We start from the raw sequence: 25,909 nt of genomic DNA on the forward strand, positions 1-25,909 counted from the left end.
CAGGGATAAAGAAGGGCATTCAAATAATGATAAGGGGGTCAATTATCCAAGAACATACAACAATCCTAAACATGTAAGCATCTAACAACAGAGCATCAAACTACATGAGGCAAAAACTGATGTGACTGCAAGGAGAAATAGATGAATCCACTATTATAGTTGAAGACTTCAACATTCCTCTATCAGAAATGGACAGAACCAGTAGGCAGAAAATCACTAAAGACATAGCTGAACTCAACAGCACCACCAATCAACTGGATATAATGGACCTCTATAGACTACTTCATCCAAAAACAGCAGATTACACATTCTTCTCAAGGTCACATAAACATTCACCAAGATAGACCACATTCTGGCTGTAAAGCACACTTTAACAAATTCAAAAGAATAGAAATCATACAATGTATGCTCTCAGACCACAATGAAATTAAAGTAGAAATCAGTAACAGAAAGATAGCTGGGAAATCCCCAAATACTTGGAAATTAAATTCCCTGTCACAGTTTAAATTTTTTCTCTAATATTTCATTACTGTATTTTCCTTCTGCAACTACTTTTAACTTGCAAATAACTTATATCAACAAAAAAATTAAATGAGTCATTGGTATGAAGACATGTGAAAATAGAAATAGTCCAAGCTTTTCTAATTTTAAGAAAACAATATTTTCATAGTATTCATCCTAAGCATTTTAGGTACTAAATGTAGCACCTAGTTGTAGGTACGACTACAACGACATAAAGTCTTAAAGGCGACAACTGCCATTTCCCTAGAGCAGAAATTCCTAAAGGCCCAGAACACAGAAAGAGAAGCAGGTCAGAGGAGCCTCCGTGTGCGCAGGCTGCCCTTCACATTCAGCACCCACCTTCTACCTGCCAACTACATTCGGAACATCACACTGAACAATCCTGGCCTCTCTAAGAAAGCTGCTCTGATGTAACTGAAGAGAAGCTTATGCCGTTCTAATATAGCTCGTTTGTTCTCTAGAAGCTGCTTCTACAAAATCCTATGGGGTTGTGAACACATCATGCATTTAGGTACAGATGTATTCAACTAAGTCAAACTAACTCAAATAATACAAACTAATTTTGCAAGACCTGGTTAAGTGACAATGCAAGCTTGTCTAGAGAAACATTTTTATACCAGGTACAAATGAAGTATTTTGCCAAATGCATCTCATTTTTCTAAATAAAAATGGCATCCAGTTAATGTATTTTAAATGTATCAGTGAACAGTCTTGACTGACATTTATAGCAAAGTGGCTGAAAGAAAGCTTACTTGTCCTCTGTATTTGCCTTTCTATTCACGAAATCTTTCACATCTATCTACTGGATTAAAGTTTAACAGGTATTAAATAAACAGATTTTAGATATAGATGATGCTCCCCCAAAATGTTTTTATTCTCCTTTAGCTGTGTATAAACTACTTATAATGTCCTGAGAAAAGGCCAAAGGTTAAGGGAAAAAATTAGTTTTAACTAGAGTGTCCCAGTAGCCTTTGAGAATAATCAATTTCAATACTTTACTTGCAGATTTTTATGAACTAATTCTTGAATAGTTTCTACCAGCAAGAAAGTTTAACAGACCATTTTATCCTCTTCTTTCAGGGTGGTTCTCAGGGACTAGAAAACAGCTCTATTCAGGTAAGAACAAGGAATAGACAGCTTCCCAACCTCATACACTCACCCAGAGGGAAAGAGGCTATAGACTGGGCAGACCACAAAAACAGCCTGGCTTTGAATATATATCTGAAAATGCTATTTGAAACCACTCTATTAACAAAGGCATCACTAAATGTTCAAATTGAGCAATATACAACCTAACAAAATTTAAGCATAAATTCGGGTAGTTACCAAGTACTTATTGTAATAGAACATGACAAGCTGATTATATTCCATTGTAAACTAGTGGTTATTAATCTCCCACCTGTGCCCCTCCCCAGCAAACAAACAAACCCCACTTACGGGTTACACACACTCTCACTTTACAGTGACACCCTTTAGGCAAGAAAATGCGCATGCAGTCTGAGAAAGCCCCTTCCACACCATGTCCTCCCTTTCTCTCCTAGTTGAGAAACACTGTTTTAAATAATAAATCAGTTGAGTCTGGGGAAAATTCTATTTTTGATTGATTATAACTAACCTTGAACCAGAATAACTGATAAAAATAAAAATAAAAATCAGAATTTATGGCAAGAGTTAATGAAGGTAAGTTCAAAATAGCTAGAGAGGCAAAGTTATAAGAGGTACAAAGAACGAAACCAACCTAAAAATCTCACTGCAAAGTCTAAGATACTAATTATAAGCCTGGGGTTCTCAGAGAAGAAATGCTTAAAAATCAAACTTTTTCTAGATCCTTACTCTTTTCCTGAATAGGCTTTTTGCACAACTGGTTTCTGGCAGGCCCTTTCCTCCCTGCCCTCTAGGCACCTCTCAATAACATGCATGGCAGTATGATCTTCTACTGCATCACACTTAGGATTCCTTCTTCAGGTCTGAGTACTTCTACAGGTCCTTAGTTTTCCTGCTTAGAGAGCATAATCATTTTAGACACTGTAGAGATCAGCTGGTGTTAGAAGACTTATGCTATATTCAAATTATTTTACCCATCCTATCAAGAAAGAGAGCCAGGCCCCAAAAGGACAGGAGTAGAAAATTGAACTGGTGTCTGGGTGGGCAGAAGCCACGTGTGGCAGTCTCCCTGAGTATAAAGTGTTACACCATCATCTGAAAAACACTTTACATTCTACTTAACTCTGAAGGACTAAACCATGACTTTCATGATTGTTTTTATAATAGTAAAGGTTCAAAATTGCAAGAGCTTAAGAGATTATGATGAAAGGAAACTTTTCCAGACCTTCCTATTAGGAGTGGATGCTGTCCTATACAAGTTGACAGTTTATGGATATTTGCTTCTTTAAATATGTACTCCTGTAAGATCTTAGTGACAGGTGAGCTTTCAGGCCCTTTCTGCCCTGACTTACCTTACTGTGTGTAAAGGGAGGCGCTGGATACAAGGTGGGGTGGATAAGAGGGCGAGGCAGGTGAGGGACGGCGTGCAAAGGCACATGTCCATGGATGTGGGGGTAAAGATGTAGAGCAGGATGGGTGGGCTTCTCTGGGCTCATGAACTGATGGCCAGGAGGAAGTGCTCCGGCTGTCATTGCTGATGCTGTCAGTCCAGAAGCTTCTTGTTTACACACATGACATTCACAAGTGTTTGGAGTTTGCTCAGCCTAAAAGGAGAGAGAAAAAAAAAAGCACCTGCTTATTTAGTGAAATAAAGAACAGTACGAATTAAATTAAAATCAGCCACATTCTGCTGCGCAGTTATACAGCAAATACAAAGGTAACAGGGCTCATCCTGACACCCGATGTTGACCAGGGCTCTTCTTCCAAGATAAGTGAGGGACTGTGAAAAACTCGGACTGAAGAAACCTGAAAAGAGAAGAGATGTGCACCTCACTCCCTAGCTGGGTATCTGCTGAGGTAGCAGCCATACCAATCTGTGTCCTGTGCCTGTCCAAGGAAGGACAAAGGAACAGGTAAAGAAAGCAGAGTGGAGAGATGGCGCTGGGACCAAGGATGACAAAACCACTGGTGCCACGCTCTGCTGGGTTCGTACTGCTTAATGAATGGGTATATAGAGTTTCTTCAAAACGCACCAGAGATGGAACTTCTGGCTAAGGTGGAATGAAGCAGTCAGTGACTCTCCTCCCTCAAAACAAGTATAAAACTGAATACAAACGTCAAAGGCAACCGTTTTGAGACTCTGAAAATCAACCAAAGGAAAAAAACAAATTGAGAAGTGTTTATTCATGCAAATCTGCTAGAGCTTCAGGTAAGAACAGCAGGAGCCTGGCCCTCTTGCCTGGGGCTTCTTCCCATTCATAACTCCCTATTACCCTTTAAAAAACTAAACGAAACAAAAAATTAAACATTCAATCGCAGAATTAAAATGGTACACTAAGGGGCTGGCCCCGTGGCCGAGTGGTTACCGGGTGGTTAAGTTTGCGTGCTCCGTGCGGTAGCCCAGTGTTTCGTTGGTTCGAATCCTGGGCGCGGACATGGCACCACTCATCAAGCCATGCTGAGGCGGCGTCCCACATGCCACAACTAGAAGGACCCACAACTAAGAACATACAACTGTGTACCGGGGGGCTTTGGGGAGAAAAAAGGAAAAAATAAAATCTTAAAAATAAATAAATAAATAAAATAAAATGGTACACTGAAAAATTTAATACAGAAAAGGAAGGTAAGGAGGAACAGAGGAACAAAAAACCTAAGACATATAGAAACAAATAACAAAATGGCAGATGTAAATATCACCGATCATTACATTACATGTAAATGACGCTTCCAAACAAAAGGCAGCCACTGACAGGATAAAAACACAAGACCCAACTAAAAGATTCAAAGACACACTTCAGATTCAAAGACACAATGAGGCTAAAATTAAAAGGATGTAAAAACATATACCATGCATACAGTAACCCTAAGACAGCTGAAGTGGCTATATTAATATCAGATAAAATAGTCTTTAAGATAAGAAATGTTAGCAGAGAAACATTTCATAATGATAAAGGACTGGTATATCAGGGAAATATAACAATAATACTTGTATACACATTCAACAGCATTGTCCCCAAATGCATGAATCAAAAACTGGCAGATCTGAAAGGAGAACAGACAATCTAGTAGTTACACTCGAAGACTCCAATATGTCTCTCTCAGTAATTTTTAGAACTAGACAGAAAATCAGGAAGGACATACAAGACTTGAATAATGCTATCAATTTGACTGAACTTTCGTTTATAGGACACTCCACCTAACAAGAACAGAACACAAATTATTTTCAAGTGCACATGGAACATTATTTAGGACAGACCACATGTTAGTCCATAAAACAAGTCTCAATAAATTTGGAAGCTCTAAAATCATTAATCTAAGCTTTAGATTCAACAAGCTAGAAAAAGAACAAACCAAACCCAAAGAATATAAGAAATAAAAAAGATCAGAACAGAAATCAATGAACTAGAAAAGAGAAAAAGAGAAAACCAACAAAAACAAAGACTGATTATTTACAAAAACTGATAAACCTTTAGCCAGACCAACTGTGAGGGGGTTAAAAAGAAGTGAGCAAAATTATCAAAATCAGGAACTAACATCAACACAGACTACAGAATTAAAAGAACTGTAAGAGAATACAATAAACAACCTTATGCTATCAAATTAGACAACTGAGATGAAATGGATAAATTCCAAAAAAGATACAGATTATTAACATTATTTCAAGAAGAAACAAAATCTGAAGAGACCTACAACAAATAAACAAAATTTGAATTAGAAATTATAAATCTCCCCACAAAAAAGACCAGATTCATAGGTTTTTCACTAGTGAATTCCATCAAATATTTAAGAAATCTCAATCTTAGACAAATCCCTCAGAAAACATAGACAGAACACACACTTCCAAACTCATTCTATGAGGCCAGTATTACCTGATGCCAAAGCCAGACAAAGACATTACACGGATAGACAACTACAGACTAATATCTTTTATTAATATAGATGCAAAAATCTTAATAAAATATTAGCAAACCAATCCAGCAACACATAAAAAAGGATCATACACCATGACCAAGTGGGATTTATCCCAGGAACACAAAGTTGGTTTAATATCCAAAAATCACTTGATGTGATACACCGTAGTAACAGAATAAAGAAGGAAAATCCCAGGAACACCTCAATAGACACAGACAAGGCAGTTAAAAAACCCTATACACATTCATGATAAAACTCTCAAGAAACTAGGAATAGAACAGAATTTCCTCAATTTGATAAAGGGTGTCTATGAAAAACCTACAGCTAGCATCACACTTAGCCAGCCTAGAGGTCTAGTGGTTAAGATTTGGCGCTTTCACTGCTGTGGCCTGGGTTCATGTCCCAGCCAGGGAACCACACTATCCATCTATTGATTGTCATTCTGTTGTGGCTGCATGTTGCTGTGATGCTGAAAGCTATGCGACCAGTATTTCAAGTACCATGGTGGAGAGGTTTCAGCAGAGCTTCCAGACTAGACACACTAGGAAGAAGGACCTGGCCACTCAATTCCAAAAAAATTAGCCATGAAACCCTACAAACGGCAGTAGAGTATTGCTTGGTATAGTGCCAGAAGGTGAGAGGATGGTACAAAAAGACCAGGCAGAGTTCTGCTCTGCTGTACACAGGGTCGCTTGCCAGGAGTCAGAATCTACTTGATGGCACTAACAACAAAGCATCTTACTTCCTGGTCAAAGACTGAATGCTGTCCTCCTAAAGCTAGGAACAAGGCAAAGATGTCTGCTTGTACCACTTTTATTCAATATTGTATTGGAGGTTCTAGCTAGTTCATTAAGGCAAGAATAAAAAAAACACCCAGATCGTAAACGAAGAAGTAAAAATGTCTTTATTCACAGACAACATCACCTTGCATGCAGAAAATCCAAAGAAATCTACCAAAAAAGCAAACACTCAATCCCTCTAGAATGAGTTTAGTAAAGCTACAGAATACAAGATCGATACATAAAAACAAATTTCTCTATATCACCGGCAACCAATTGAAAATCAAAATTAGAAAATACCATGGACTACAGAATCAAAAAATATCTAATACCTAAAAATAACTTTAAGAAATATGTTCAAGACTCAGAGACTAGAAATTTTTAAAAATTGCTGAGAAATTAAAGATGACTTAAATAAACAGAGAGAGACAGCATGTTCATAGACCGACAGATTCAATTTTGTTAAGACTGTATTTGCCCAAAATTGATCTATATCATCCCACAAATAAAAGACTAAGCCTAGAGGATTTTTTTTTTTTTTAATAAGGTTTTTTTTTTTTTTTAAGATTTTATTTTTTCCTTTTTCTCCCCAAAGCCCCCCCGGTACATAGTTGTGTATTCTTTTGTTGTGGGTTCTTCTAGTTGTGGCATGTGGGACGCTGCCTCAGCGTGGTCTGATGAGCAGTGCCATGTCCGCGCCCAGGATTCGAACTAACGAAGCGCTGGGCCGCCTGCAGCGGAGCGCGCGAACTTAACCACTCGGCCACGGGGCCAGCCCCAAGCCTAGAGGATTTTGCTAGTGAATTCTATCAAGTATTCAAGAATTCAATGCAATTTCTATCAAAATCCAAGCCGGCTGTTTTGTATAAGTTAACAAGTTGATCCTAAAACTTATAAAGAAATGCCTTTTGGACTTTGAGCAGCCTAAAAATTTTGAAAAAGGCCCATCATTCTGGAGAGTAGATCCTACTGACTTCCAAATTTACTATAAAGCGATAGTCAGGTATACTACGGGTGTAAGGACACAGAGATCAAATGAACAGAATACAGAGTACAGAAATAAACTCTTACATTTACAGTCAACTGATTTTCAACAAATGGCCAACGCAACTCAACAGGGGAAAAGATGGTCTTTTGAACAAATGATGCTGGGATAAGTGGCTATCTACATACACAAAACGATGAATTTAAACCCTAACCTCACACCATGTGCAAAAACTGAGTGAAATGAACCTAAGTAGAGCTAAAATTGTAGATCTTCTAGAATAAAACAGAAGTTTGTATGAGGCAAAGTTTTATGGATATGGATCAGAAGCATGATTCATAAAAGAAAAAAAGTGATAAACTAGAATGCATCAAAATTAAAAACATTTTGCTTTTCAAAAAATGCCATAAAAAAACGAACAGACCTGGAGAAAATATTTGCAAATCACATACTTGATAAAGGACTTGTACAAATATATAAAGAGCTCAATAATAACACAGAAAAGGAAATTAATGGCCCTTAAACATAGGAAAGGATGTTTTCCTTTGCCCATAAAAAATGAAATGAAAATTGAAACCTCAAGGGGTTCCCATTTCTTATCTATCAGACTGGCAAAAATCCCAAACTGTGATGTCACCTTCTTCTGGGGTTAGGGGAGGCCATCGTGCTCTGACTCAGTAAAGCCACTGCTGGTGACCAATCCTAGGGATATATCTGCTTATGTATAAAATGTCAGATGTATATGGTTACTCAAAGAATAGTTTATAATGGGGGAAAAAAAGGGAAGCAAACACAAGTATCCATCAGCAGGGACCAAACAGAAGAAACTATGATAAGTCTACACGAGGGACTACAAAGAGGCCCACAGAAGAGAATGAGGAAGTGCATTCTGCACAGACAGAGAAAGTCGGTCAGGGTATACTGCTAAGAGAAACAGCAAGGAGCAGAACAGAGCGTGCATTGGTTTAAGTCTTTTCCTAAGAAAAGGGAAGAATAAATATCTGTATTTGCATAAATAAACACTAGAATGACAGACACACAATAAATAAGTAAAACTGGTTATTTATTGGGACTAGGGGGAGTAGGTGCTAGACAGGATAGATGGCAAAGGACACAGCAACAAGACTTCTCAATGTAATACTTTCTTTTATTATTTTTTTTAAAGATTGGCCCTGAACTAACATCTGTTGTCAATCTTCCTCTTTTTTTTTTCCTCTCCCCAAAGCCCCCCAGTATGTAGTTCTAGGTCCTTCTAGTTGAGCTATGTGGGACACTGCCTCAGCATGGCTGATGAGCAGTGCTAGGTCTATGCCCAGGATCCAAACAGGAGAAACCCTTGGGCCGGTGAAACCCTGGGCCGCCAAAGCAGAGCACGCAAACTTAACCACTTGGCCATGGGGCCAGCCCCCTATAATATCTTTTAATATTGCCTTTATTGTTTGAACCAGAGATTTACACTACTTATTAAAATGCATTAATTAACCAAGCACTTTAACCTTCAATTGTTCTTCCTTTCATTTAAAAACTACTTGACACAGTAAAAAAATAAACACATATTTTGTGGGTAAAAAAACCAAATAAATAAATAAAAAATAAAAACCGCTTGAGCATCTATTATAAAACTCTGAGTCCCTAAGAAAAAAATAATAGTCTGATAAGGTACCCTCAATCTTTGGTTAACAGAAAAAACGGATATCAACCAGGGAAAAAAGCTCCCTTACAGAACCAACCTGTTTTGAAATTTTAACAATCCACTATTTTATTTTATTAGAAAAACCATCCCCTTGCTTCTACACAGATGAAAAACTGCATGAAACCCAAGTATCTAGAGTTGCTCTGGGGTGTGTAAAATCAAGACTATTGATTACAGATTCAAGCAAGAGAAGCAAGATTAGAATCCGGGGTGATGAGTCACATTTGTTTGTTTTGTCAGCATGCCTTGATTCTCTCCAGTTCTAATTTTCCAAAGTTATTTGAAGTAACGTAATTTTTGTATTCAATAATGCTCATGTTTAGAGAAAATACACACAGAGAAGCAGACCCTCAGTAAAACAGAAAATTCGAGAAAGTAAAATCATACCTGCTGAGTTGGGTAAGATGGGGGTGGACTATCCACTTTACTCTCCTCTTTCCTGGGGCTCCCACCTCCTAAAGCCACATCTTCCTTCGGGGCTCCTGGTGGCTCCCCACTACTCTCGCCGTCTGCCTCTTCGTCATCAGCTTCTGAAGAACTACTACTGGTACTGCTTACCTGAGGGGACTTTAAAAACAACCTTTTATAATTTCTACTTTTCAAAACAGAAGAACAGAAAAAATTAAAAGGCCAGATCACTGTTTTATGCCATTTATTGTCACTATGAAGAAGCCATACCCATACCTCATCTTTCAGAGCCATATTTTCCCCGCCACCATTCAATTCACTGTGGATTCCATTCATGTTGGCCACCACCTCGGTGTCGTCATAGTTACTCAATGGATAAATATCAGCAAATTTAGCTGACAATGGTGCAACATCTTCATCATCACTACAACTGAGACAAGCAGAGATGGTCACCATGAGGCTGTTTACCTGGGAGGACAGTGAATCAACCACCCACTAAACAAAGACATTTCCTTTACAGATATTGTCTTCATTTACAAGAGTATTACACTGAGTACCACTCATACTTTTTTTTTTTAACATTATTTTATTGAGGTCATATTGGCTTATAACATTGTGTAAATTTCAGGTATACATTATTATATATCAGCTTCTGTATCGACTGTCCACTCATACTTCCTAACATCTCTTAGTAACCTGAACACAAGAGAAAAACACCTGGAAGATTATCACCTGTGCTATCTGGAAGAACAAAAAACAAAACTCCAAAAGTAGAAATATAAGGAAACCACAATAATTTAATCAGATTAACTGATACTACATTTCCATTCAACTTGAAGTAACCTGGAGTACAGTTCTGCCATTTCCAAGCAGACAAAATTAATTTTTTATTAAAATTAAAGGAGTACGGAGAACAACCTTAGGTCTTTAGTGTTTGTTCACATAACCACCAAAATTCTAGACACAGCCAGTTGAACAAAACTTTAAAGACACCGATGTGACAAATTACGGAAAGTTTTTTTACTACAAGTCCAGCTCTGGTCAAGTCACTCATGATCTTAATTAAATATCAGCTTTAGCAAGACATCTAAGTAATAGGCAAATGGAATATTTACTAAAAGGTGTAAGCAGATTTCAAGGCTGTAGCCTATGGCGGCCACTTAAAACATATGATTTTCTGGTGCATGAAAAGAGCTGGCACAGAGTTCCTGGTTCAGTGCAAATGGTTCAAGGCATGACCATAAATGGCCGCCCCATGTCTATATAAACATGCCTCTGAACCCGCCTGCAGTCTCAGCACACAGTAGCTTCTAGAGGGAACTGGCAATCTTTTGGCTTTAGGAAAGAGTGTCCAAAATTGCCAAAATCAGATGTCTTTTCCACTTTTGGAAAAAAAGAGTTAATACTACAACATACTACAATCTAGAGCATACAAAAGAAGCACAAACGGCACCTGAGGTGATGGAATGTGTCGCCTCAATCAACACTCAAACTCACTCCTGATGTGTCATCATCGCCACAATTCACAGATGAGGAAACCAAGGTTCAGAAATGAAGTAACTAAATCTTTTGCTCAATGTGATGAAGGCAGGCTTCATCAACCCTAGAACCCATAAAATCCAGAGAGCACTGTGGTACAGCGACTAAAATCACATAATTCTATTTAACAATTTAGAAATGGCACCAAGAAAGAGAGAACACAAACGAAAGGCAACACTGAAGGTTTCCAAATCATAGCCGTTTATATTTGCAAGACACCTATCACAAGTCACTCAAGGCCCAGATGCCCAGAGCAGTCACAGGCAGTCTTGGTCTGAGGAGAAAGGCTCCCACAGCCCATTTCCTCCACCAGGCAACGCAGCACAGAAGCCTGCCACTGACATCATGATACATGAGCAGGGATGAACTTTTCCCATGTAAATTTTTATTAGACCATACATGTTTAATTTTGATATGTTTCTGTAAGAAGTTGGCTAACAGCTTAGCTGTGAAATCCTCAACACTCCTTCATAGGCTCCCAGAGAGAGCACAGGGTTTCTAATGCTATAAAGCAGTTTGAGTTCAATGAAAAGAGCCATGGAGTTCAGACCAGCTCCTTTAGAATTATTTTGTATTTGAGACCAAATCCATATTGAAAACTGAAAGGCTCTGAAGGAAAGCCTCAGAGTCATCACGAGAAATGTGAAAAACGCTGAGCAGCCCAAGGTGGGTCAACAATCCCCCGTGGGAACCACAGCTGGTGTCCATCACCTCCACAGAGCTCCTGAGACTCCCGCTTCTATGATATGTGGAATGCAAACCTAAATTTACTCATATAAAATAAAAACATACGTCCATGTGCAACTTGTTCAGAAGTTAAGAGTGGGAAGCCTCAACAAATGACAGGGTCACAACTCCAAAGAAATGTGGGACCACTCACCTACAACATGAATTTGGTGACAGCTGCACAGCCACCTTGCTCATACAAAATGTACTTCTAGATAACACGGGAACACAGAAAACAGAATCTTTCAACCGCTTGCTAAAGTAATCATCTGAGTTCTTAGCAAGACATGGAATAAGCAGGAATGCTGAACTGACAATGAAGCGAAATGAACATTGGGCTGATCACCCTCAAATAAAAGGAGGAAATGTGAAGCCAGAATTGAAGAGACACTTCCCTGCATACCAACATGTTGTTTCTTTACTGGCATTTATTAATTTACTATATCTTTTTTTTAGGTAACGAAATAGTGTCAAAGTTTGGGTTTACTGATTTCATGTTTTAAAAGTTGTTTAAAAAAATTAAGGGTCCTTTTTCTTGAAAAGCACTATAATGATATCCATACTTCTGTAGACATTACTGTCTATATTTCTCATTATTGGATTACTCAAATTTCTGAAACCTTATTACAAAGTCACAACTTACAAAGTTGGTGCAGAGCCATTGTCTGTGAGGATGAGTCTGGGATGTTGCTGAATTGTAATGGGAGAGCTGGAACCTGACCCTGAGCTTGCTGATGACACGCTAGGTGGGCGCATCTCAGAGAGATAGTCGGGAGCAGAATCCACTTGGAGTGGTAGCTGGTGAATGTGGATGTCGCCAGTGACGGGGGGATCCATGATACCACAAGTGAGGATGTGTGAGAGGCTGCAGTCATCGCAAGCACATCTGATTGGGAATTAAGGACAGTTACCGAGACAGCCAAGAGAGAAGGTCAGACGGTGCTCTTTAAAGGTCAGCGCCGGACCTCTACTTGGGTCAGTGAGGATCCCGCAGGCCCACTGTGCCCACACAACAACGCAGGCTCACCTTCTCCTGTAGTTGCAGTTGGGACAGTCGGGCATACTCAGTCGGGACGACAACATGTGCCTCATGGCATCCGTGAAGTTGTTCTCACCAGTGACTGCTTTCTTATTAGTTAACTAGAGGAAATTATAAAACGACAGGTTAATTTTGCAAGACATATACCTCATTACATGGTTTGTTATTTTTCAGTAATTATGGTAATATGTGTTATGCTCATTTAGAAACCAATGGTCACAACTTCCTAAAGTGGGACGGAGCCAGGAAAACGGGGCAGTGGACCTGGAGTGTGCAGCAGCTGCGGGGCTGACCACCACAAAGGCCAGGGACCAGTAAGCCCTAAAAGCTTCCTCACTAGCAAATGCCCCTCACAGCAGACACCCAGCCTTTCCCCTGAATCTGCTGTGTGCTCAGTACCTGCTGGGTACCAGCAGTGCAGAGATAAATCACTGCCCTCAAGGAGCTTAGATTCTGGAAGAGGAGACAGGCCAGAAACCAAACGTTAAGGGAAACCATGATGTGGGAGGTGCTCCGGCACAGATCTGCTCAGGGTGCCATGGAGGCAGAAAAGCAGCTTGGCAGGGCACCAGGCCTGAGTGAAGTCCAGAAAAAGGTAATGTCGGCAATTCTGTCAAAGGCAAGGAGGGCATCCAGGCCAGGGGAAAAGCACTGAGGGTAGGCACCCACTCAAAGACCTCTCGAAGGCCTGCTGACCCTGGACTGAGCAGGAACGAGCCTCAGGAGAAGAAGGTCAGCATGGTGCCTGAGAGCGCAGCCTCACAGCACAGCAGGCCTGTGCACAAGAAGCTGCAGCACCAGCGCCCATGAGTTACATGGGCATTTATGAGGCATGATGGAAGCCCAGATGGTCAGCACGAAGATGGCAGCAGGCAGCTGGGAGGAAATGTAGCACTGAGGAAGGCCGTTTAGAGAGGACAACAGCTATAGGAAGGAAGACCAGCACACAGGGAAGGGGTGGGTCTTGGAGCTTTCTAGGAAGTGGCACCTGAACCTCCAATGGACTAGGCAAGCATCTGAATTTCAGAGAAGGAACTTGTGGATCAGCTCTGGCAATGGGACAGGTGGTGGCTGGAAGGGCCATTTGACAGGACAGGAGCCATGCAGGAAGGGTTTTGGGGTTAAGTGAGCAAGCCCAAGTGCAGGTGCCCTCTGTCTACCTGTGCTGCCCAGAGGAGATCACAGGAGTGAGAACTGACTGCAGGTGTGGGGGCTGAGGTTAGGGGCCACTGACGTATAAGGAAGGCCAAGGGAGTGGACCTGGCGAGGGAGACTCAGAAAGCGAGAGAAAAGCCGGCATGTAGGAAGCAAGTTTTCAAATGAATTTGGGTGCTCTGAGACTGTCACAGCAAGGCCCCCAGCAAGCTCTGTCTGAGCAGTTGGCAGAGCCTGCTGAAGGAAGAAGGTGTAAGCTGGAGTTGTCAGCAGCCACACTAAAGGCATGGCCCCCAGTGCTTGGGGAGGTCTGTGAGCTCAGTCTGAGGGGACCAGGTCGAGTCCCAGCTCTGTGATTTCGCGGCAGGTCGTGCCCTCAAGTGTAAACTGGAGATGGCATCACCCACCTAGGAGGAGACTGTGGGGGTCCCTGGGGTGGCTGTGGGCTAGAGTGGGTCACTTGATAAACACAGGTTTTCCTTGAGGAATACAGAGGAGAGAGATAAGGAAAATAAGTTTATCTGAAGGTTAAAAACACTGCCTTATGATCAGAACATGCCGTGTGGTCCTGAAATGTTGGTCTTTTAGAGGCACACTCTGCACTGAACAACTTCCATTTCCTTGAACTGCACCTTCACCCACAACCTTACCTGCTCTTCAATGAATCGCCTTTGTTTAAAAAGCTCCCAGTCTTCTGTTAGCATGCGCTGTTTGGTTTTCATTGTCATCTAATAAGGGGATGTAAAAAAAAAAAACAAAAAACCTGAGTGCCAGCAAAAGCTACCCAGGACATTTTCCAGGGGAAATGTTTAAAAGTGATAGATATATAAGAAATATTGCCTGTAGACAAGAGAAGATGCAACATTGCGGATACATTACCTGATCTTCTACCTCTGTCTCAGCATTTTACTCAACTTACTCAAAATCATTACAGGTACTTTTCTTACATAAAAAACATAGAGATGAAGTCACATTAAAAAGCGAAATTAAGATATTAGAGCTGAATCTGTCAACACAGTAAAGGAATACTCATGACTTACTGAGGCCCATTATATGCCCTGCACCAGCTAGAGATAAAAAAAAATGAAGACGACAGACCCTGCAGGTGAGGAGCTCAGATTAAGAGGAAGACCTACCAGCAGACAAACTGAGACAACGTGGACCCTGTGGACAGTACACAGAGTGAAATAAGCCAGACACAAAGGGGCAAATCCAGTAGGATTCCACTTACAGGAGGCCCCTAGAGGAGTCAAGTCCACAGAGACAAAAGTAGAATGGGAGTTCTCAGGGGCCCAGGGAGGGAGGAATGGGGAGTGATTGTTTAATGGGGACAGCATTTCAGACTGGGAAGATGAAAAAGTTCTGGAGTTGGACGGTGGTGACGCTGTATAACAATGTGAACACACTTAATGCCACTGAACTGTACAATTAAAAATGGTTAGGATGGTAAATTTTACGGTATGTGTATTTTATCACAATAAAAAAAATACTGAGGAGTGACGTCGGCATCATGGCAGAGTGAGCTTCCCCAGTAATCTCTCCCCTCCAACATACAATGAAAAGGACGTTCATACTCCAACAGAGGACATCCAAACACAACACAAAAAGCGTCAGAGAGACCCATGCAGCCATACGACAGAGGACAGAGCAGCTGGAGCCACCCTTGGAGGAGGTGGAACAGGGTAAGAGAAAACTTCACTCCGTCCCCTAAAGACAGCGATCTGAGACCATAGGAGGATCCGTGAGGGAAGGAGCTGGGGAGGAGAACACTCGTTCGCAGGAACATCAAGGATCCTGGTGGGCCCTTGCAGCCTAGAGGTGAGCCCTCTCCCGGGGTGAAACCTTTCTTGGGGGGCGATCTCATCAAGCCAACACCCCAGGAAAGGAGATAGCGAGAAGAGAGTGAGAAACCCCCAAGAGAACGCAGGAGAAACTGCCCCTCCCTGCACCCACCCATCCCAGCTCCACTGCCTGGCATCTCAGCTGAAAGCAGAGGGCTCAGAATATGTGGCTCCTGACCCCCACCCAGTGGCGATAGGCAGTAACTGCAACCAAATAACACCAGGATGTGAAAAAACAGACACTCCCTTTAGCAATATCAAACATTATATTAGATGCCCAGACCAGACAAAAAAATGACAAGTACCCAAAAATGAGTCATGAGGACACAGAAATATGTAATCTAAATGACAAAGAATTCAAAATAGTTATCATCAAAAAACTCAACGAGTTAAAAGAGAATGTAAAGAAACAACTCAACAAGTTCAGGAGCTACTTCACAAAAGAGATTGAAACTATAAAGAAGAATCAATCAGAAACATTGGAGATGAAAGACACAATGGAAGAGATAAAACAAAATATGGATTCTCTGAACGCTCGAGTGGACATCATAGAGGAGTGTATCAGCATAATCGAAGACAGACATGTTGAAATGCTCCAGGCAGAGGAGGAGAGAGAAGTAAGACTGAAAAGAAATGAAGAAAGTCTCTGAGAAATATCTGACTCCATTAGGAAATGCAACATAAGAATTATGGGCATTCCAAAAGGAGAAGAGAAGGGAAATGGAGCAGAAAGCGTGTTCAAAGAAATAACAGCAGAGAACTTTCCAAACCTAGGGAATGAGATGGAAATCCAAGTGGAAGAGGATATCAGATCTCCTAAATATGTCAATGTAAAAAGACCTACTGCAAGGCATACAGTAGTGAAACTGGCATAAGTGAATGACAAAGAAAGAATACTAAGGACAGCAAGGCAGAAGAAGAAAACCTATAAAGGAACCCCTATCAGGCTTTCAGCAGATTTCTCTGCAGAAACCTTACAGGCTAGGAGACACTGGAGTGACATATCCAAATCTTTGAAGGACAAAAACTTTCAGCCAACAATACACTATCCAGTGAAAATATCCTTCAGAAATGACGGAGAAATAAAAACTTTCCCAGACAAACATAAGATAAGGGAGTTTGTAGCCATGAGACCCTCCCTACAAGAAATCCTCAAGAAGGCCCTCATACCTGAAGAAAAAAAAACGGGGGGGAGAGACGAGTTACAAAGCATGGACTAAGGAGATAAATAGGTAGACAGAATCAGAGCAGGACAGCAAATACTCAAGTATAGCATTAAAGACAAAGGGAAGGAAAACACCAAAAACAAAGATAATCCTGTCATTTTAACCACAAACTCATAACACAAGATGGAATAAGATGTGAGAAAAACAACTTAGGAGGGGAAGAGGAAAGGCACTGAATCAGTTTAGTCTAAGGAAATTAGAGGCTATCAGAAAATGGACTAGTTTATCCATGAGATTTTGAATACAAACCTCATGGTAAGCACTAAACAAAAAAGTAGAACAGAGACACAAATAATAAATAAGGAGAAAACAAAGAAACACAACATAAAAATCTACATAACTCAACTGGTAGACCAAAATACACAAGATGAGAAACAAAGGAAATGCAGGAGAACCGGGAAACAAGTGATAAAATGGCAGCATTAAGCCCTCATATATCGATGATCACCCTAAACGTAAATGGATTGAATTCTCCAATAAAAAGACAGAGTGGCAAGATGGATGGAAGAACAAGACACAACAATACGCTGCCTACAGGAAACACATCTCAGCTCCAATGACAAACAAAGGCTCAAGTGAAGGGATGGAAGATGATACTCCAACCTAATGGCAAACAAAAGAAAGCAGGTGTTGCAATACTTATATCTGACAAAGCAGACTTCAAGATAAGACAAGTAAAGAGAGACAAAGAAGGGCAGTGTATAATGATCAAAGAGACATTCCATCAAGAAGACATAACACTTGTAGATGTGTACGCACCCAACACAGGAGCACCAAAGTATATAAAGCAACCATTAACAAACCTAAAAGAAGACATTAATCATAACACAATAATAGTAGGGGACCTCAACATTCCACTCACATCAATGGATAGATCATACAGACAGAAAATCAACAAGGAAACAGTGGAATTAAATGAAAAGCTAGACCAGTTGGACTTAATACACAAACATAGAACACTCCATCCAAAACAGCAGAATACACATTCTTCTCAAGTGCACACAGAACATTCTCAGGGACAGTGTATGTTGGGAAAAAAGGTAAACATGGATAAATTTAAGAAGAATGAAATAATAACAAGCATCTTTTCCAATTACAATGCTATGAAGATAGAAATTAATTAGAAGAAAAAAGATGAGAAAGGGACAAAGATGTGGAGACTAAACAACATGCTACTGAATCACCAATGGATCACTGAAGAAATTAAAGGAGAAATCAAAAAATATCTGCAGACAAATGAAAATGAAAACATATGGGATGCAGCATAAGCCATATAAAGAGGGAAATTCATCACAATACAGGCTTACCTTAACAAACAAGAAAAATCCCAAATAAGCAATCTCAAACTACACCAAACTGAATTAGAAAAAGAGCAAAGCCCAAAGTCAGCAGAAGGAAAGAAATAATAATAATCACAGCAGAAATAAATGCTACTGAAACAAAAAAGGCAGGAGAAACCATCAATGAAACAAAGAGCTGATTCTTTGACAAAATAAACAAAACTGACAAACCCCTAGCCAGACCTAAAAAGAAAAAAAAAGTGAAAGCTCAGATAAATAAAATTAGAAATGAAAGAGGAGAAATAACAACGGATACCACAGAAATACAACAGCTTATAAGAGAATACTAGGAAAAGCTATATGCCAACAAAATGGATAATCCAGAAGAAATGGATACATTCTTAGACACTTATAACCTCCTAAAGCTGAATCAAGAAGAACCAGAGAATCTGAATAGACCAATCACAAGTAAAGAGATTGAAACAGTAATCAAAAGTATCCCAAAGAATAAAGGCCCAGGACCAGATGGCTTCCCTGGGGAATTCTACCAAACTTTCAGAGAAGATCTAATACCTATCCTTCTCAAGCTACTCCAAAAAATTAGGGAAGATGAAATGCTTCGGAAACACATTCTACAAGGCCTACATCACTCTGATACCAAAGCCTGACAAGGACAACACAAAAAAGGAAAACTACAGGCCAATATCACTGATGAACATAGATGCAAAAATCCTCAACCAAATACTGGCAACCCGAATACAGCAAACATCAAAAAGATCATACATCATGATCAAGTGAGATTTATACCAGGGACACAGGGATGGTTCAACATTCGCAAATCAATCAATGTGATACATCACATTAACAAAAAGAGGAATAAAAACCACATGATCATCTCAGTAGATGCTTTAGAAAGCATTTAACAAGATCCAACATCCATTTATGATAAAAACTCAACAAAATGGGGACAGAAGGAAAGTACCTCAACATAATAGAGGTCATATAAGACAAATCCACAGCCAACATCATACTCAGTGGGGAAAAACTGAACACCATCTCTCTGAGAACAGGAAGAAGACAAGGATGCCCACTATCACTACTCTTATTCAACATAGTACTGGAGGTCTTGGTCAGAGCAATTAGGCAAGAGAAAGGAATAAAAGGAATCCAAATATGGAGTAAAGAAGTGAAACTCTCACTGTTTGCAGACGACATGATCTTATATCCAGAAAACCCTAAAGAATCAATTGGAAAACTGTTAGAAATAATTAACAACTACAGTAAAGTTGCAGGGTACAAAATCAACTTACAAAAATCACTTTTATTTCTATACTCTAATAATGAACTTACAGAAAGAGAACTCAAGAATACAATTCCATTTACAATACCAACAAAAAGGATAAAGTACCTAGGAATAAATTTAACTAAGGAGGTGAAGGACTTATAAATGAAAACTATAAGACATTATGGAAAGAAATAGATGATGACATTAAAGAGATGGAAAGATTCCATGCACATGGATTGGAAGAACAAACATAGTTAAAATGTCCATACTACCCAAAGCAATCTACAGAATTCAATGCAATCCCAATCAGAATCCCAATGAGATTCTTCACGGAAATAGAACAAAGAATCCTAAAATTCATATGGGGCAACCAAAGACTCAAAATTGCTAAAGCGATCCCGAGAAGAAAGAACAAAGCTGGAGGCATCACAATCCCTGACTTCAAAATGTACTACAAAGTCCTAATGATCAAAACAGCATGGTACTGGTAGAAAAACAGACACACAGACCAATGGAACAGAACCGAAAGCCCAGAAATAAAACTGCACATATACAGACAGCTAATCTTTAACAAAGGTGCCAAGAACATGCAATAGAGAAAAGCTTGTCTCTTCAACAAATGGACAGCCACAAGTGAAAGAATGAAAGTAGACCATTATCTCATGCCATACAAAAAAATAAACTGAAAACGGATCAAAGACTTGAAGCTAAGTCCTGAAACCAAAACACTCCTGGAAGATAATATGGGTAGTACACTCTTACTTAAACATCGAACTTAAAAGGATCTTTTCAAATACCATGTCTTCTCAGACAAGGGAAACAAAAGAAAAAATACACAAGTGGGACTTCATCAGACTAAAGAGCTTCTGCAAGGCAAAAGGAACTAGGATCAAAACAAAGAGACAACTCATCATTTGGGAGAAAATATTTGCAAATCATATATCGGTAAGGGGTTAAGCTCCATATATAAAAGGAACTCACACAACTGGACAACAAAAAAACATACAGCCAGATCAAAAAACGGGCAGAGGATAAGAACGGACATTTTTCCAAAGAAGATACACAGATGGCCAATAAACATATGAAAAGATGTTCAACATCTTTGATCATCAGGGAAATGTAAATTAAAACTACACTTAAGATACCATCTTACACCTGTTAAAATGACTATAATCACTAAGACTAAAAATAACAAATATTGGAGAGGGTGTGGAGAAAAGGGAACCCTCATACACTGCTGGTGGGAATGCAACTGGTGCAGCCACTACGGAAAACAGTATGGAGATTCCTCAAAAAACTAAAAATACAAATACCATATGACCCAGCTATCCCACTACTTGGTATCTACCCAAACAACTTCAAATCAACAATCCAAAGTGACATATGTACCCCATACATATGACATATGTTCACTGCAGCACTATTCACAATAGTGAAGACATGGAAACAATCCAAGTGCCCATCGACTGATGACTAGATAAAGAAGATGTGGTATATATATACAATGGACTACTACTCAGCCATAAAAAAGACAAAATCATCCCATTTGCAACAACCTGGATGGACGTGGAGGGAATTATGCTAAGTGATAAGCCAGACTGAGAAAAACAAACACCATATGATTTCACTCTTATGTGCAATATAAACAAACATATGGACAAAGAAAACAGTTCAGTGGTTACCAGGGGAAGGCAGGTGGGGGGTGGGCACAGGGGGTGAAGGGGAGCACTTATGTGGTGACAGACAAGAAATAATGTACAACTGAAATTTCACAATAATGTAAACTATTACGAACTCGAATTTTTAAAAAATTGAGGGGAATAAGGAATTAAGAATGGGCTCAAAGCATTGTCTCATTTGGGAGGAGGCGGCTATGAAATGATTAAATCTTAGTCAAAAAAAGACTTAAGACATACGTGTTCAAGGTAAGAAGCAAAAAAAAACAAAAAACAAAAAACAAAAAACAAAAAACAAAAAACAGGGGCCGGCCCCGTGGCCAAGTGGTTAAGTTCGCACGCTCCGCTGCTGGCGGCCCAGTGTTTCGTCAGTTTGAATCCTGGGCGCGGACATGGCACCACTCATTGAGCCACGCTGAGGCGGTGTCCCATATGCCACAACTAGAAGGACCCACAACTAAGAATATACAACTATGTACCCAGGGGCTTTAGGGAGAAAAAGGAAAAAAAAATAAAATCTTAAAAAAAACCCCAAAAAACCTCAAGAAACCAACTAATAAGGTGGGAATGAATTAAAGGTAAAAGCAGAAATTATTGGGAAAACAAAGAAGCAAATGTGATTAATAAACCCAAAAGTTGGTTTTCTAAGCTTAAGTTTCTTCCCACCATGAACGGGGGAAGCAAAGAACTCAAAAAGTGGGAATGAGAAAGGACACCAATGCATACAAAGATTTGTTTTTAAATCACAGGAGAAAATATCTATACAATTTAACCTTTTCATATCTAAAGAAGAGCTGCAAACAAGTGGCTCAGGGACTATTTTATTGGGCCTGTACAATGTTTTTTAAAAGTTGAGTCAACATTAAAAAGCTTGAGCTTCCACCTAACAGTCCAGACTTCTGGCTTGACAACAGGCACACTGCCCTTCAGTGCCCTTCCAGCCTCCTCCACCAAGGGCAGGGCATTTCCTTTTGGCAGAGAAAGTTCTCTCTATCTAAAGTGTGAAAGTGAGAGGCAGGCCAGGAGGACCAGAGGAATTCTCCTACAGCTGTCACTTCACTCATTTTCATCACCTCCCCTGTGAGCACAAGCTTGTAACGTTTTATCTCAATGATGTGGATAATTTCCTAGGCAAACATCAATTTGTAAAACTCACTCAAGAAGCAGACAACACAAACCAGACGAATTAAATGTAATATAAATTGAAAAAGTAGTAAAAGATCTAGTCTTAGTTTCTCCTCACTGCAAAAGTGAATCAAAGGCCTCAACGCTTTATGGTGAGTTCTATCAAACCTTTTATGGAATAGAAAATTTAAATTATTCCTGAAAATTGAAAAAACATGAAAAATTTCTCAGTTCATTCTGCAAGACTAACATAACTTTCATACAAAACAGACAAGAACTCAAAGATGAAAACTCAAGAACACTTCAGAATACAGATATAAAAATCCTAAATAAAATACCAGCTAATTAAATCTAATAGTGGATTGAAGGATAATACCATCATCTAGTAGGGTTTAACCCCAGGAATGCAAGACTGCCTCAAAATTAGGAAACCTAACCTCTTAATTTATACAGAAATACATAAAAGAAGAAAAATGATACAATCCAATTCAATATCTATTCCAGTTTTTTACAAAAATAATAACATTAATAAGCTAGAAAAAAAGGGGAAACTTCTTTAATTTGCTAAAAAGTATCAAAAATCTTTCTGGCAAGCGTCAGCCTTAACGTGAAACATCCAAAGCATTCCTGTGAAGCCAGGAACCGAACAAGGATGCTGCCAGCGACACTCTCACTCATGACGCTCTGAAGGATTCCAGCTGAAGCCAAAAGAAAAGAAAGTGCAGATGCTACAGAGGATAAGACATGGTCTCCTAGAAAATTCAAGGCAATCAACTCAAAAACTATTAGGAAGTTAAGAAAGGAATCTGGTGAGATGACTGGACACAAGATTTCCTAGATAGACCAGCAATAACTCTTTGGAAAGTTTATTCTGCCATGTAAGATGTCATTCATAATACCCCAAAATTATAAAATACCTAGGTGTGAACTTGGTAAGAAATGTACAAATTATAAAACCACAATACAGGATACAAAAAATGACCTAAAAAAACAGATAATCTTACACCATATTCTTGCATGGGAAGATTCAATATTGGTGCCAATTCTCCCCTTACATTATATATGTCTGCAGTTTTTAGGAAAAATATTTTTCTTTTACGAGTAGCTATTACTATTGCAAGTTTAAAAAACAGTTTTAAATGAGCTAAATATTGGAAAAGGCAGTCATTTATTTAGCTTAGTACAGAGTTGTTTGACAAATAACATCAACAGAAACCTCCTCTTTGACCCTCTCCTCACATCCTCTGGGATTAATTTATTTTTTGGAACGTTTGGGTACCTGCAGGCTTATATACGTGTCAAACAACAAAGAAAGGATAAATTTTAATAAGCAAACAAGAATAACTGATTTCAAAGCTGTCAACTGTCTCCCCACATCCATACTTACTTGTGAATACTCAATTATTTTACAGGTGTTCAACATTTTGAAACCTTTGAATTATTATATAATTTCTAGAATGTACTTCGTTAGAAGTGACTGATATCCATTCCAAAGATTCTAGAACGACTGGTATCCTCTGGATGCTACTAAAATTGCTCAATTTTCCTAATTTGTAGTAATGGTATTGTGGTTTCTTGATAGGAAAGTGAAAATATAAGAATGCATTTGAATGCAATTGAAGAATTTGGCTGCTTTAGTGAAGAAAATGGTTTTCTTTTGTAAAAAAAAGATAGAACATGTCCATCCCCTTCCTTTTTCCTTTTTCTTATTGTGGTAAAAATACACATAACATAAAATTTACCACCTTTAGCATTTTTTTTTTAAAGATTTTATTTTTTTCCTTTTTCTCCCCAAAGCCCCCTGGTGCATAGTTGTATATTCTTTGTTGTGGGTCCTTCTAGTTGTGGCATGTGGGATGCTGCCCCAGTGTAGTTTGATGAGCAGTGCCATGTCCGCGCCCAGGAATCGAACCAACGAAACACTGGGCTGCTTGCAGTGGAGCGCGCGAACTTAACCACTGGGCCACGGGGCCAGCCCCCCACCTTTACCATTTTTAAGTGCACAGTTCAGTGGTATTAAATACATTCACATTGTTGTGTAGCCATCACCACCATCTATTTATCTTGTAAAACTGAAACTCTAGACCTATTAAACAATAAATCCCATTCCCCGCTCCCCCAGACCCTGGCAACCATCACTATACTTTCTGTCTCTATGAATGTGCCAATTCCAGGTAGCTCACGTAAGTGGAATTCTGCAGCCTTTGTCCCTTTGTGTCTGGCTTTCACTGATAGTAACGTTCCCAAGGTGCTTCCACGTGTTTAAGTCTTCCATTTCAGTTCTTGACCCATTTTGAGTTAATTTTGGTGCATGGTGTTACGCAAGGGTCCAACTTTATTCTTCTGCACGTGGACATGCAGTTTTCCCAGCACCGTTTGTTGAAAAGACTGTCCTTTCCCCATCGAATGGCCTTAGCACCCTTGTCAAAACCCATCTGATCATACATGCAAGGCTTTATTTCTGGGTTCTCTATTCTAGTCCATTGGTCTATATCTTTTTTTTCCTTTTTACTGAGGATGATTAGCCCTGAGCCAACATCTGTGCCAATCCCCCTCTACTTTATATGTGAGTCACTGCCATGGCATAGCTGACAAGTGGTGTTGGTCCTTGCCTGGGATCTAAACCTGCAAACTCGGGCCGCCAGAAGGGAACACGCCAAACTTAATTACTAGGCCGTGGGGCCAGCCCCTATATGTCTGTCTTTACACCAGTACCACACTGTTTTAATTACTGTAGCTTTGTAGTAAATTTTGCAAAAAGAACGTGTGAGTGCTCTAGTTTTGTTCTTCTTTTTTAAGACTGTTCTTACTCTTTGCAAGACTGTTCTTACTGGGTCCCTTAAGATTTCATATGAATTTTAGGATGGGTTTTTCCATTTCTGCCAAAAGCATCACAGGGATTTTGCCAGGGACTGCACTGAATCTGTAGATGGCTTTGGGTAATACTGACATTTTAACAATACTAAGTCTTCTAATCCATGAACGTGGGATGTCTTTCCATTTATTTATGTCTTCTTTAATTTCTTTCAGCAGTATTTTGTAGTTTTCATCGTACAAGTCTTCCACCTCCTTGAATAAACTAATTCCTAAGTATTTTACTCTTTTTGATGCTATTGTAAATGGAATTGTTTTCATAATTTCCTTTTCAGATAGTTCACTATTATGTATAGAAACGCAATTGATTTGTGTTGACTTTGTATCCTGCTACTCTGCTGAATTCATTTATTAGTTCTAACAGCTTTTTTTTTTTTTTTTAAAGATTTTATTATTTCCTTTTTCTCCCTAACACCCCCCGGTACATAGTTGTATATTCTTCGTTGTGGATTCCTCTAGTTGTGGCATGTGGGACGCTGTCCCAACGTGGCCTGACGAGCAGTGCCATGTCCGCGCCCAGGATTCGAACCAACGAAACACTGGGCCGCCTGCAGCGGAGCGCGCGAACTTAACCACTCGGCCACGGGGCCAGCCCCTCTAACAGCTTTTTTGCAGAGTCTTTAGGATTTCCTATATATAAGATCATTTTCTAGTACTATGTTGAACAGTGGTGAAAGCAGGCATCCATGCCTTGTTCCTGGATCTTAGAGGAAAAGCTTTCAGTCTTTCACCATTGAGTA

At 39.6% G+C, this 25,909-nt stretch overlaps 1 protein-coding gene across 2 annotated transcripts in view; it reads right to left on the reverse strand.

Annotated features, from left to right (window-relative positions):
• FAM193A (family with sequence similarity 193 member A) overlaps positions 1-25,909 on the reverse strand; it is a 178,237-nt gene that overhangs the window by 39,104 nt on the left and 113,224 nt on the right. For both annotated transcript variants that reach the window (XM_070615203.1, XM_070615202.1), the window contains 6 exons: positions 14,513-14,590; positions 12,696-12,808; positions 12,312-12,554; positions 9,680-9,833; positions 9,383-9,562; positions 2,979-3,230 (listed from right to left, as the gene is read on the reverse strand). In XM_070615203.1, the coding sequence (XP_070471304.1) occupies positions 2,979-3,230; positions 9,383-9,562; positions 9,680-9,833; positions 12,312-12,554; positions 12,696-12,808; positions 14,513-14,590 (1,020 nt within the window). The remainder of the gene's footprint in view (positions 1-2,978; positions 3,231-9,382; positions 9,563-9,679; positions 9,834-12,311; positions 12,555-12,695; positions 12,809-14,512; positions 14,591-25,909) is intronic.

Source organism: Equus przewalskii, chromosome 3, assembly GCF_037783145.1.
Source record: "Equus przewalskii isolate Varuska chromosome 3, EquPr2, whole genome shotgun sequence".
In the NCBI taxonomy this organism is placed as follows: Eukaryota; Metazoa; Chordata; class Mammalia; order Perissodactyla; family Equidae; genus Equus; species Equus przewalskii.